At 37.8% G+C, this 15567-nt stretch overlaps 1 protein-coding gene across 1 annotated transcript in view; it reads left to right on the forward strand.

Annotated features, from left to right (window-relative positions):
- The first annotated feature begins 5849 nt into the window (after positions 1-5849).
- Positions 5850-15567, forward strand: part of LOC107730358 (endophilin-A1-like) — a 14501-nt gene continuing 4783 nt past the window's right edge. Inside the window, exons 1-3 of the mRNA XM_016541180.1 lie at positions 5850-5975; positions 15093-15161; positions 15438-15510. Coding sequence (XP_016396666.1) covers positions 5931-5975; positions 15093-15161; positions 15438-15510 — 187 coding nt within the window. The 5' untranslated portion in view covers positions 5850-5930. The remainder of the gene's footprint in view (positions 5976-15092; positions 15162-15437; positions 15511-15567) is intronic.

Here is a 15567-nt window from a genome sequence, read left to right on the forward strand (position 1 = left end):
TCACGATGACTAGGCAGCTCGAAAGAGAGGGGCGAGGTCAGCAGAGCTCATTAACATTTAAAGTAAAATGCTACAAAAACTGCATGCTCTGAAAACAGCTGTTTTTGACCGGGTAAAAAAGGTGTTTTTTACACTACCATTGAGAAATTGTAACCAAACTATGTTACAGACTTTTCATTAAGACCCTAAAGAATCATATCAACTTGTGGAAAATGGGCATCCTATGACCCCTTTAAAATATCTTCTTTTGTAAATGTAGTAGGCCTAAATGATGATGACAGAGTTTTCAGTTTTGGGTGAACTATCCCTTTAACATAGAGGCCTTTTATGCAACTAGCCCCAGCAAACATTTCTATATCCTATCTTAAAATGCTTAATTTAAATGATTAACATTTATTCTGTTATCAGTTGACTGCATGTGACTGAATGTGAGAACATGAGATCTTAAAGCATAAGAAAGACTGCGGAAGGACTTGCAAAGGCACACTTCTGCTAACAATAACATTTACCTAGGCGTGTCAAGATCTGCTGGACTGTCTACTGAAAAAATATTTACATCATTTTTTGGCAAATTAGCACTGTTTCTCTGCTTATTCGGCTATTTCAGGGTTCCACTTAAATATTTTGTCATATTTAGTAACTTTAGTCAGCGTCATGTATCTGAAGCATAATGCCTTTTTTATTTTTTTAATGCCGTTATTTCCGAGAATGATAGTCTAACCTGCAAATGCACTGGAGAGGTTACCAAAGTCTGTTTCACCAATGTCCTATTATTACAGTTTCAACTGAGGGGGCTAAATCAAATCGAAACGTCAATATATTTTCAAATTTTAAAAATTAACAACTTACCATGCATGCGCCCCCACTGAGGTAAATTCCCGCCAGCACGTCTTTGAAAAAGCGCGCGTAAAAAAAACTTACGCTATTTGAATTTAGCCAATCAGCGTCCTCACATTTAATCCGAAAAGAGCGATTATTTTATTAGCGCATTGATAGCTAACACTTTTTTGAACAAGCAGATTTCAATGTTTAGTGGTCCTCCTGTTGATATTGCACATTTACTTCTGATCTAGATTCTGTACAGAAAAATAGTCTGATCTCTTTGTCAGTCAGGTGATCTCCAAACTCATCAGGCGTTATTGGAGAGCTGTTATCAAACTGAAAACTCTGTTCATTTTTACCAAGGGTGCCAATAATTCTGAAAATAAAAATAAAAGTTTTTGTTTACATAATATATGAGTGTGTACTGTGTATATTTATTATGTATATATAAATACACACACATGCATGTATATATTTAAGAAAAATATGTTAAGTATATTTACATATAATAAAAAATATAAATATATAAATGTATATACATATATACATGCATGTGTGTGTATTTATATATACATAATAAATAAACAGTACACATATATCATGTAAACAAAAACTTATTTTGGATGCAATTAATCGTGATTAATCGTTTGACAGCACTACTTTCTTTATGCATGAACTTATTGGGTTGTGGGTTCAATTGGAGGACATATGTGAAAATGTCTGTTTTTATTTGAAAATGTCTGAGATTATTTTGAGATTATATTACAAAATACTGTAGCCTATATGTAAATATGTATGAAACTAATAAAAATAAATTGAACATCAATAAAATGATTTCTCATTAACAATTTCATTAATTAGGGATCTAAAAAAAGCTCATTTTGTAAATGTTATTTTTATACAAGCGTAAACTGGAATGTTTTTCATGTGTGCTTACGTGTGCACAGTAGTTGTGAATTATTTGGGTTTATCATTTGTTTATCAGCTTTCATTTTGGAGTTTTTTGTTTGTTTGTTTTGTTTTTGTTTGTTTTTGGAAGTTGACATTTTCAAGATTGTTTATTATTTTATTGTTTTAAGATATTTCCCTCTGTTAACTGATTTTCTTAACCGGATTGGCTTTCACCGTGGACGAAGCGGAGTCCAGCCCGGGGTCGTCACATGTGGTTGCCGCAAGCCCGCCGGACGCTCCTTCGTCGAATCCGCCGGCCGCGCCGTTCTCAAGCCCCCCGGCCTCTGCTCACTGTAGGCCGTCGTGTGTGACGCTGTGTTTCGTTGTGAAAGCAAAACTACTTTGTTTGGCCTTCCAAAAACGGACACGACTAGAAATCAGTGGTTAAGTTAATACAACACTGTTCCAGAACAGTTCAACCCAAATATTCAGATGTGTGCAGCAGATTTTATGGAGGACTGTTTCCTGGGAGAGTAGACTACAATGTCGGCTGTTCTGACTCACAGACTGTAAGTAAATTTTTTAGGCGGGGCATAGAGGAGAAACAATAATGTACAGTATGTGGAAAATGTTTTTTTAACTTTAAACCGCATAAACACATTTCATTACACCAAATACACAAAATAATGTTATTTTTAGCAACATCATATGACCCCTTTAATCTTAAAGCAGCGAAAACCGAAGTTCCGATCTGAATCAAATGATTCGCGAACCTGCTCCGAAGTTCCGATCTGAATCAAATTATTCGCGACCCACTCCGAAGTTCCGATCTGAATCAAATGATTCGCGAACCTGCTCCGAAGTTCCGATCTGAATCAAATTATTCGCGACCCACTCCGAAGTTCTGATCTGAATCAAATGATTTGCGACCCGTTCCGAAGTTCCGATCTAAATCAAATGATTCGCGAACCTGCTCAGAAGTTCCTATCTGAATCAAATGATTCGCGAACCTGCTCCGAAGTTCCGATCTGAATCAAATGATTCGCGACTTGCTCCGAAGTTCCGATCTAAATCAAATTATTCGCGACCCACTCCAAAGTTCTGATCTGAATCAAATGATTTGCGACCCGCTCCGAAGTTCCGATCTGAATCAAATGATTCGCGACCCGCTCCGAAGTTCCGATCTGAATCAAATGATTTGCGAACTCACTCCGAAGTTCCGATCTGAATCAAAAGATTCACGATACACGATCCGATTGGAACACTTTGAAATAGTGAATCATTTTGTGATGCAATGGTTTAATTGATTCGGAGTTTCGAAATGCCCCTTTTCACCCATCATTACGTGCTTTTTAAAATCATTACAAGCGATGTCGAGATTCGAAACTGCATGGCTCTTTTGAACTGGTTTTTGCTAGTGAATAACTTGAACAGAATGATCTAAGTCAGGAGTTTGAGTTTGAATCTCGGAGCAGTTCCAGCATAAATGACTCACTCAAATGAATCGGTTTGTCGGTTCCTCTGCTTTTCATGCTTTCATCCATGTTTATATGACACTGTCAGTACTGCTAGCTCGCTAGTTTTATCAGATTAACTGAAATAAGCAAAAAGGTACGATATTTACAAATAAAATATCCATATTTCCATTTTAAAGATAACATCCAAACACAAATCTAGGAACATATTCAGGTGAGGTGGTTTACTGCTAACTAGTGAAACACTCCATTAATATGACGAGCTGCAACTCATGGAAACATTGTGCATTATGATCGAATCTTTTAAATCTTTTTTAAAATTTTTATCTAGCCTAATTATTTTATTTTTCGCTACGTAAATGAAAGATTCTATTTGGATCATAATCAACATCCTATTTGGATCATACTGTTTTGTTTTATTTTTATTTGTTTACATGCGTGTACACATTATTGTTTCCATAACTATTTAATTAAATTAACATGGTATAGATAGATAGACAGATAGATAGACAGACAGACGGATAGATAGATAGATAGATAGATAGATAGATAGATACAGACGGATAGATAGATAGACAGATAGATAGATAGATAGATAGATAGATAGATAGACAGACAGATAGACAGACAGATAGACGGATAGATAGATAGATAGACAGATAGATGATAGATGATAGATAGATAGATAGATAGATAAATAGACAGATAGATAGATAGATAGATAGATAATGAAAATAGACCTTTCTTTATCTTTTCCAGCTTTTATTTCATTTGTCATCTTATTATTTTATTTTCCGATATGTAAATTAATCTGATTTCTGATATCTGGCGTGTCTGTTCTTAATCTCCCTTCAAATGTTTATTAATTTGTTTATACATCTATTTTTGTGTTGATTTTGCCCTGTTCTTGTCATGAAAATAGGATATTTTCTGAATAATCTTTTGAAAGATATTTATTTTTTAATCTAATTATTTGTTCTATTTGTTTATCTTTAATCTCACTTTAAACGTGTGTTAATTTGAATCATTTGATTGCAGGACTTTATGTAGAATGATTCTGAAAAAAAATGTAACATTCTTTCTTTTTCTTTGCTTTTGCACAGTAACCATAGGCCTACTGAACATGATCTTCTGGAATGTTTTTCGTGTGTGCTTACGTGTGCACACTATGGTGAATTATATGGGTAGGTCATTTGGTTATTAGGTGATATTTCCCTCTGTTAACTGATTTTCTTAACCCCCCCTCCCCCTTCACACTATTAGAAACTTTGATTAAAAATGTTGTTCAGTATTTATATAAACTGATTATTTACCTTATTTTTAAAATTTTTTTTAGATGAATCCTAGATTATTGACATAAAACGTCAAACCCCACTGTAATACAGAATACAGTGCATAAGTTTGCACCCCCCTCAGCATCTGCAAGGTGTTTATGATTTTGTTTTTTAGAGGGATCATAAAAATTGCATTTTATTGTCGTTGTTTAGTGCTGTGCATTCCAACTGACACACATTCTGAAATCCTTTTGGTTCTTCTGATAGTGTGTGTGTATCTTGTATTATAGTGGTTATTATTGTTATTATTTTGTGATAGTCGTTCATGAGTTCCTGCACATTCTTTGGTTTTCCAGCTTATTCTGCATATTTGAATCCTTTCCAGAAGTGACTGTGTGACTTTGAGATCATGTTTTCACACCGAGGACCATTGAAAGACTCAAACACAACTAAAAGCTGCAAACATTTACTGACGCTCAAGACGACTTTTGTGCACGAGGATAAGTGCAAATTGTTATTTTGTCTTGTGACAAATATGTGGTTTCAGAAAAGCGGTACCAAATAAAACATCTCGTTTTATATTTATATAAATATAAATAAGAGACCCAAAAGGAGTATGCAACCTTATGCACTCTGTATCCACTTTTGTTCTTTCTAAGGCGCCTACTGCGTTTTAAATTATGGGAGGCACTTCCGGTTTGAGGAAGTTCCACTCAAAAAGACTGGAACAAATCATTTCAAATCAAAAGATTGCGCTACAAACAATGCTTATCCGTCATGTTACGTTTGGTGTATTAATGTGATATAACAACAGTACCTATACCGCTCAGCTCACTGATTATTTCCATGTTTCCTTTGTATTCCAATGTAAGTAAATTAAAAAAGACAACATATGTGCATTTGTATTCTGCTCTCCCGGTTTAGTTTATGATATAAACCATGAATAATTTCTCTCTTTCCAGGTTTGTTTTTTTCACACGGATGTTGTAAAATGCTATTGTTACGAAATGCAGACATGTAATAGCTGCTATAATGATATTTAACACGTCCGTAATTTGGCTGCAGATTGAAGGAGGATCTTTAGGAGTTATTCGCGGTATGCTGGATGTAATTTGTTAATTAAATTTCCTTTCAATGATCGATTAATATGTCTATGCTTGTGACAACTAGCCCCGTTGAGAGATCACGTGACGCCGCTGCTGTCCGCGGTGCTGAAATCCTCCGGATCCGCTCAGAAACCGCCTCTCGCGTCTTTCCGAAGCGAAAAATACCGACTAGCGATGATTCATTGGTTCACATCTGATTGTGATTCTCGTCCTCCGCGCGCGCTGAGGGCGGGTCGTGTGACGTCACGCGTGACGACATCCTCGGACCAGACACTCGGCGAGTCCGCGCGACAGTAACGGATATTTGCGCCTCAAAACACCGATAAAACCGTCACTTGACGCCGAACGGATAAAGCGCGGAGATGTCTGTGGCGGGGCTGAAGAAGCAGTTTCACAAAGCGACGCAGGTAAGAGCGGAATCCGTCCGTTTTTTCGCGGTGCTGGTGACGCGATGCGAAAGCGTCAGTCCGTTTGAGACCCGGTTCACACAACGAGTTCGGTCCAGAAACCGACGCTTAACGTCTGCGGACAGACGGTGAACGGGCTTGTTTATGAATGTATGAAAACAGCGCGAGACCTGCGGGGGACCGGACGCCGTCACGTGACCCCAGATACGGAGCGATGCTCACCTGAGGAGAAAGCTAGGGACAGATTTAACAGGTTTTTTGGTTTAATTCAGCTTCTGTATAGACGAAAACCGTACTGTCTTCTTGAATATAAAACGTTGTAGTTTCCCTTATTGAATATTCACATGATTATTGTACAGGGAAGAACAGTGACCCCCGTAGCGGGGCATGTTGTCACAATGGTAGCCTGAGTCGAGAATTTATGATATGAAGAAAACTCTATGTGTGTGTGTGTGTACATATAAGTGACCCTGCAGCACAAAAGCAGTGTTAAGTCGCTGGGGTATATTTGTAGCAATAACCAACAATACAGTGTATGGGTCAAAATTATACATTTTTTTTTACGCCAAAAATCATTAGGATATTAAGTAAAGATCATGTTCCATGAAGATATTTTGTAAGTTTCCTACCGTAAATATATCAAAACTTAATGTTTGATTAGTAGTATGCATTGCTAAGAACTTCATTTGAACAACTTTAAAGATGATTTTCTCAATATTTAGATTTTTTTGCACCCTCAGATTCCAGATTTTCAAATAGTTGTATCTCAGCCAAATATTGTCCGATCCTAACAAACCATACATCAATGGAAAGATTATTTATTCAGCTTTCAGCTGATGTATAAATCTCAATTTCGAAAAATGGACAATTATGACTGGTTTTGTGCTCCAGGGTCACATATATTTAACATGGTTTTGTAATTTAGGAAAAATTATTAAATTGATAAATTTTACATTTCTTAAAATTAATTTTAAAAATAACCTTTTTTAAAGAGAATTTTGAGCTTGGAATGAACATACAATATTTTTGTATTATTTTTACATTTTTTATTTTTATTTTTTTTTAAATCTGTAAAAAAAAATAAATGCTGTAATATTGCAAAAAAAAAAGCTTTATAAACTTGTTTTTCAGAAATCGCTAGTACATTTTACAGTTAATTATAAAGAAATGGCAAGTAACACATTGAACTAAACATGAAATTTTGAAGTAGAAAGACTGAAATAGATTTTTCCCAGCAAAACTTACTCCAATAATCTACAATACTTTTACAGTGTAGTGAAAACAAGAATTTATCCCTTTTTTTGTATTGCCTATCAGTTGCCTATCACACACACGCTGGTACGAGACTCGAACCTGCAACCTTTGGGTTACGAGTCTGATAAATTTTCCAGCATTATATGAGGCGTGTTGTAATAATACATTATTGATAATGCATACATTCAGTTGTGAGTGTATTTATCTGTGTGTGTTTGTGCATGTGTCTAAAATAGCTCGGCTCGCCTGACATAAACGCCTCCCGCCAACCGGAAATAGAAATGTGAATCAATTCTCTGTCCTTACTGCACACTCACTCACACACTCACTCACTCACTCTCTCACACACACACTCTCTCACACACACACTCTCTCACACACACACTCTCTCACACACACACTCTCTCACACACACACTCTCTCACACACACACTCTCTCACACACACACTCTCTCACACACACACTCTCTCACACACACACTCTCTCACACACACACTCTCTCACACACACACTCTCTCACACACACACTCTCTCACACACACACTCTCTCACACACACACTCTCTCACACACACACTCTCTCACACACACACTCTCTCACACACACACTCTCTCACACACACACTCTCTCACACACACACTCTCACACACACATCGACAGGAATCAATACTCAGGGAACAGCAACAATGTCATCCACTGATGCGTGTGTTTGTGCTCTGCTGGTTAGTTCAGTCTTCACTGGTAATTAAAGTTGCAGTGATAATGAATTTTAAATGTTGATTTCAACAGACAAACAATAGAGGAATCAGCAGCAGAGAGAACTGAGGGATCTCTACGACTGACAAGAGTCTAGAATCACTCGTGATGCTGTGAGATCTGGACAGATTAGTGTGTGAAACTGGATGCTTGCACACATCACGTGTGTCTGGAGCCTCACACACTCACTCACTCACACTCTCACACACACACACACGCACACACACTCACTCACACACACACACACTCTCACACACACACACACACGTACACACATCACACTGTGTGTGTGAGTGTGTGAGAGTGTGTGTGTGAGAGTGTGTGTGTGTGTGTGATTTCATGTTTGATCGATCAAGACAAGATGACGTTGTTTGTTAATGAACATTTAATCAACATTATAGGAAGATTATATTAAATTACATTTCAATATTGATTACGTTTATAGTAATATTTATACTACTTTAATATTTTACAATACTGAAATGATTGAATTTATTATTAAAGGGGTCATATGATGCGATTTCAATTTTTCCTTTCTCTTTGGAGTGTTACAAGCTCTTGTTTTAGCAACATCATATGACCCCTTTAATTTAATTTAATTTATATAAATACATTAATACTATTAGGGCAAGTGAAAGAACTGAGGTATTTAAGTAATGTGTTTAAAATTGTTGTCTTTTCTGTACATTGTGTTTACAAAACGAAATGATGTCACAGAAAATGTGTTGATGAACATTATAGGAACGTTATATTAAATCGTGATTAATTATTTCATTATTAATATTAATTTGTTATTTAATTTGTAGAAATACTAATAGGACAACTAAAACAGAATTCAAGTTTAGGAGGACCAATATTTATACAAATATAAGTATATGATTAATATTTATTATTCTTATTATTAAGTTTATTGATGATGATACTATACTATTATATGATATTATTTTATTTTATGAAGCATTGAGATATCAATATTTAGTTAGTGAATTTTAAAATAGTGTGAATGTGTTATTTGCCATTTCTTTAATTGTAAAATAGACTTTTGTACAATTTGTAAAAAAAAAAATCTGTCTTAAAACTGTCTTTAAAATTGACAATTTTTGTGAATTCTTATAAACTAAAATTCCAAAACTATATATATACATATATGTAGTTTTGGAACATATAATTACATAATTAATAATTATTATTACATAATTAAACTGTCCAGAATACAATAATACACAATATGCTGAAGTTGTGATTATGAACAGATTCATAAACATGCTTCATAAACATCTCAGAAGTTGAAAGCAGCATCTGAGTGGAGAGTAGAGAGATAAATAATTCATGCTCAGACTAAACCTGCAGCACCACACATCTTTAATTTATACTGGACACACACACACACTCACACTCACTCTCACACACACACACTCACTCACTCGCACACACACACTCTCACACTCACTCACACACTCTCTCACACACACACTCTCACACTCACTCACACACTCTCTCACACACACACTCTCACACTCACTCACACACTCTCTCACACACACACTCTCACACTCACTCACACACTCTCTCACACACACACTCTCACACTCACTCACACACTCTCTCACACACACACTCTCACACTCACTCACACACTCTCTCACACACACACTCTCACACTCACTCACACACTCTCTCACACACACACTCTCACACTCACTCACACACTCTCTCACACACACACTCTCACACTCACTCACACACTCTCTCACACACACACTCTCACACTCACTCACACACTCTCTCACACACACACTCTCACACTCACTCACACACTCTCTCACACACACACTCTCACACTCACTCACACACTCTCTCACACACACACTCTCACACTCACTCACACACTCTCTCACACACACACTCTCACACTCACTCACACACTCTCTCACACACACACTCTCACACTCACTCACACACTCTCTCACACACACACTCTCACACTCACTCACACACTCTCTCACACACACACTCTCACACTCACTCACACACTCTCTCACACACACACTCTCACACTCACTCACACACTCTCTCACACACACACTCTCACACTCACTCACACACTCTCTCACACACACACTCTCACACTCACTCACACACTCTCTCACACACACACTCTCACACTCACTCACACACTCTCTCACACACACACTCTCACACTCACTCACACACTCTCTCACACACACACTCTCACACTCACTCACACACTCTCTCACACACACACTCTCACACTCACTCACACACTCTCTCACACACACACTCTCACACTCACTCACACACTCTCTCACACACACACTCTCACACTCACTCACACACTCTCTCACACACACACTCTCACACTCACTCACACACTCTCTCACACACACACTCTCACACTCACTCACACACTCTCTCACACACACACTCTCACACTCACTCACACACTCTCTCACACACACACTCTCACACTCACTCACACACTCTCTCACACACACACTCTCACACTCACTCACACACTCTCTCACACACACACTCTCACACTCACTCACACACTCTCTCACACACACACTCTCACACTCACTCACACACTCTCTCACACACACACTCTCACACTCACTCACACACTCTCTCACACACACACTCTCACACTCACTCACACACTCTCTCACACACACACTCTCACACTCACTCACACACTCTCTCACACACACACTCTCACACTCACTCACACACTCTCTCACACACACACTCTCACACTCACTCACACACTCTCTCACACACACACTCTCACACTCACTCACACACTCTCTCACACACACACTCTCACACTCACTCACACACTCTCTCACACACACACTCTCACACTCACTCACACACTCTCTCACACACACACTCTCACACTCACTCACACACTCTCTCACACACACACTCTCACACTCACTCACACACTCTCTCACACACACACTCTCACACTCACTCACACACTCTCTCACACACACACTCTCACACTCACTCACACACTCTCTCACACACACACTCTCACACTCACTCACACACTCTCTCACACACACACTCTCACACTCACTCACACACTCTCTCACACACACACTCTCACACTCACTCACACACTCTCTCACACACACACTCTCACACTCACTCACACACTCTCTCACACACACACTCTCACACTCACTCACACACTCTCTCACACACACACTCTCACACTCACTCACACACTCTCTCACACACACACTCTCACACTCACTCACACACTCTCTCACACACACACTCTCACACTCACTCACACACTCTCTCACACACACACTCTCACACTCACTCACACACTCTCTCACACACACACTCTCACACTCACTCACACACTCTCTCACACACACACTCTCACACTCACTCACACACTCTCTCACACACACACTCTCACACTCACTCACACACTCTCTCACACACACACTCTCACACTCACTCACACACTCTCTCACACACACACTCTCACACTCACTCACACACTCTCTCACACACACACTCTCACACTCACTCACACACTCTCTCACACACACACTCTCACACTCACTCACACACTCTCTCACACACACACTCTCACACTCACTCACACACTCTCTCACACACACACTCTCACACTCACTCACACACTCTCTCACACACACACTCTCACACTCACTCACACACTCTCTCACACACACACTCTCACACTCACTCACACACTCTCTCACACACACACTCTCACACTCACTCACACACTCTCTCACACACACACTCTCACACTCACTCACACACTCTCTCACACACACACTCTCACACTCACTCACACACTCTCTCACACACACACTCTCACACTCACTCACACACTCTCTCACACACACACTCTCACACTCACTCACACACTCTCTCACACACACACTCTCACACTCACTCACACACTCTCTCACACACACACTCTCACACTCACTCACACACTCTCTCACACACACACTCTCACACTCACTCACACACTCTCTCACACACACACTCTCACACTCACTCACACACTCTCTCACACACACACTCTCACACTCACTCACACACTCTCTCACACACACACTCTCACACTCACTCACACACTCTCTCACACACACACTCTCACACTCACTCACACACTCTCTCACACACACACTCTCACACTCACTCACACACTCTCTCACACACACACACACTCTCACACACACTCACAGAGCTTCATCTGAACGTTTGGATGGACTAATAGAGTGTCTCTGTGTTCGTTTCGTGTCAGTCTGATTACATAACGGCCGTTTGTACCAGTCAGACTGATGACTGATGGATTGATCTGACGATCCGTGCATGAGAGATAGAGAGAAAGAGAGAGAGAGAGAGAGAGAGAGAGAGAGAGAGGTGTAGTCATGTGTACATTAGACTCCTGCAGAAACACTAAAGACTATCAAGAAATTTCACCCAAAAAATCATCATTCACTCCTGATGTCATTCAAACCTGTTTGACTTTGTTCTGTGGAACATAAAAGAAGATGTTTTGAATGATGTCCAACAACGTAAAACACACACACATTTACTGAAAACATTATTTTTGAAGCAGTTATGTTTATTTAAAAAACAAATGTTTATAACATGTCACTACATAAGAACATTTGGAGTGTGAGTGCATTAGACAACCAAACGTCGAAGTATTGTGAAGTTATGTTTATTTCTATTTAATTTCATTTATTTTATTTCATTTTTAGTTACCTGAATTCATTATTTTTTTTATTTCAGTTAGTTGCCAAGGCAACATTTCTGTTTTTTTTTTTTTAAGTTTCAGTTATCATAGGCCTGTGTGTCCCATATTACGCCAAATAGAAGCAGAAAATCGTGCTATACGCGTGTGTTTTACCATTTTGTTGAGTTTAAAACGTGTGACACTTTAACAAAAAAGGAACGTCAAGGTTGATCTAGGAAAATGTGTGAAAATGTATAGGGCCCCATTCCTATATTTTGCCTGGGGCCCCCAATTCACTAAATCCGGCCCTGCATATTTTATTAATTTCAGCTTTTCAATAATTCCAACTTATTCATTTAGACTTCAGTTTTTTCACTTTTTGATTTTTCTCTCTTTGCTTTTAGCCACAGAACCTCAGAATTCCTAACAGTGTTGGCTTACTGCTGAGTTAATTAATTGACTGACGAGGTTAGTCTGTGTAAACGTGTAAATGTCACTCAGCAGGCCGTTTCTGTGTGTTTTCTTCAGAACTGAACTCGAGAAAACCTTTCTCAAAAAGTCCAATCTCACGTTTGATTTTTTCCCCAAAAATTCATTGTTTTATTTTTTTCTGGATTCTGTTTTAATGGTAAATTAAGTTTTAGTAATCAAAAACAAAAAGTATGTCTAATCAATTGAAATCATGAAACAGTGTATTAAAAATAATGTATTACTTTTTTAACAATAATAGGAATCTATGAAATATAAAAAATTTTACATTTCAATGTAAAAAAATTTTTTTTCTGAATTTATGATACTTTGAGAAGTACATTCTACTGTACACTAGTAAAATATTATAGGCCCTTATGAAATCTGTTTTATTTTTTTCCCCAAATTCCATTGCATTTTTTGTTTTAATTTTATGGATTTGGACTTTAAGGTTTTTTTTCTTTTTTCTGGAATTTGTTTTATATGGTTAAATAAAATTGGAGTAATTTAAAAAAACTTATACAGTTTATCAACCGTTCATTTAAAATTTAACAAAAATATTTTTAGGTCCCTATAAAATTCGTTTTTTTTTTTTTTTTTTTTTTTTTTTGGTTCACAAAAAAAGATTACATTTTAATGATTTAATTAAATCGTTAAATCAAAAAGCATGTCTATCAATTAAAATATAATATTGTTTTACTTGTTTTTTTTTGTTTTTTTACAGTAGTAGGGTACTATGAAATATATATATTTTTTCCAGAAATCTGTTTATTTACTCATTTATTTTGGATTTATGATTTAATACAACTTTGTGCTCATTCATATCCATATTTCATAGCAGTCTTTTTGTGTTTAAAATATCACAAACTCAAGTCCATTTTATCATTTGATTAAGTGTACAGCCCTACTTTTGATTTATTCATACAAAAATTGCCTAATTCTGTGACTTTCAGCATTTTACTGTAAATTGCCTGTATATGACTGGATTAATAAAAGTGGAGTTATAAACGCAGATGATGACAGATGGGGGTTATACGTCTCTATTTTCTGTCTAATGGTATCATCAGGTCGCTGTTGCTATGGAAACTGGCTCTCGCGCATCACTTTCACAATCCTCACATGATATTCAGAGCAAGAGCTTCCTCCACTTCATATACACACACACTGAATGATTAATGTCCGCAGAGCGACTGCAAGCCCTACACAATACTGTTTATGAATAACTCGTGTCTTTGAGCAGGTTTGATCACATTTATCTTCTGTGCTGTGAGGTCACGCTCTGCTGTTCTTCTGGAGATGTTTGGTTCTCTTGAGAAAAACAAGTAAACAGCCCATAATTACTAGTGAAGCATCTGCAGTTTACAATCATCCAATGCACGACCCACACACTGCAGAAACTCTGCTCTTACTCAGTATGTGTGACTTGCTTTGCTGTATAAATGTCTTCTGAAGATTCTTATTATATATATATACTGTATATACTACACACACACACACACACACACATATAAGCAAAATGACTTAAGATATTCAAAATGAAGTGACTTTATGTTTAAAGCAAGAACAAATATCTGTCTAAGGCATCAGAAAAAAAAAAGTTTTTCCTTTAAATTCTGTTTGTTTTTCTGACCTCATAGGTATATTTTTCTTGTTTTAATCATTAACTTTTAAAAAAAGTTCAGAAAACAAGAGTTAATATCTTACATAATTTTGCCTCTCCAGTAAATGCATCTTAATTTAAGAATTTGTAGATGTTTGTACTGGAAAACAAGACAAGAATACTGAGGAAGAACATCATTTTTTGGGGGAGTTTATTCACAACAGTGAGATTGTGATTGTGTGTGTATTCATTTGTGGGTTTTCTGACCTGTAGAAAGTCAGTGAGAAGGTCGGAGGAGCTGAAGGCACCAAACTGGACGATGATTTCAAAGAAATGGAAAAGGTATGATCGCACACACACACACTCACTCACACACTCACTCGCTAGCTCGCTCGCTCACTCACTCACTCACTCACTCACTCACACACACTCTCACACACACACACACACACAGGTTTGTTTTTGTGAAAAGTGGGGACATCCCATAGGCGTAATGGTTTTTCTACTGTACAGACCGTATATTCTATTGCCCTACACCAACCCTACCCCTAAACCTACCCCTCAACCCAAACCTTAAAACACAATTTAATTAATGAACTTGTGTGTGTTTGTGTGCAGAAAGTGGACGTTACGAGCAGAGCAGTGCTCGACATCATGACTAAAACCACAGAATACCTGCAGCCAAACCCTGGTGAGAGTGTGTGTGTGTGTGTGTGTGTGTGAGAGAGAGAGAGTGTGTGTGAGAGAG

Source organism: Sinocyclocheilus rhinocerous, unplaced genomic scaffold, assembly GCF_001515625.1.
Source record: "Sinocyclocheilus rhinocerous isolate Xijiao unplaced genomic scaffold, SAMN03320098_v1.1 scaffold3991, whole genome shotgun sequence".
NCBI classification, from domain to species: Eukaryota; Metazoa; Chordata; class Actinopteri; order Cypriniformes; family Cyprinidae; genus Sinocyclocheilus; species Sinocyclocheilus rhinocerous.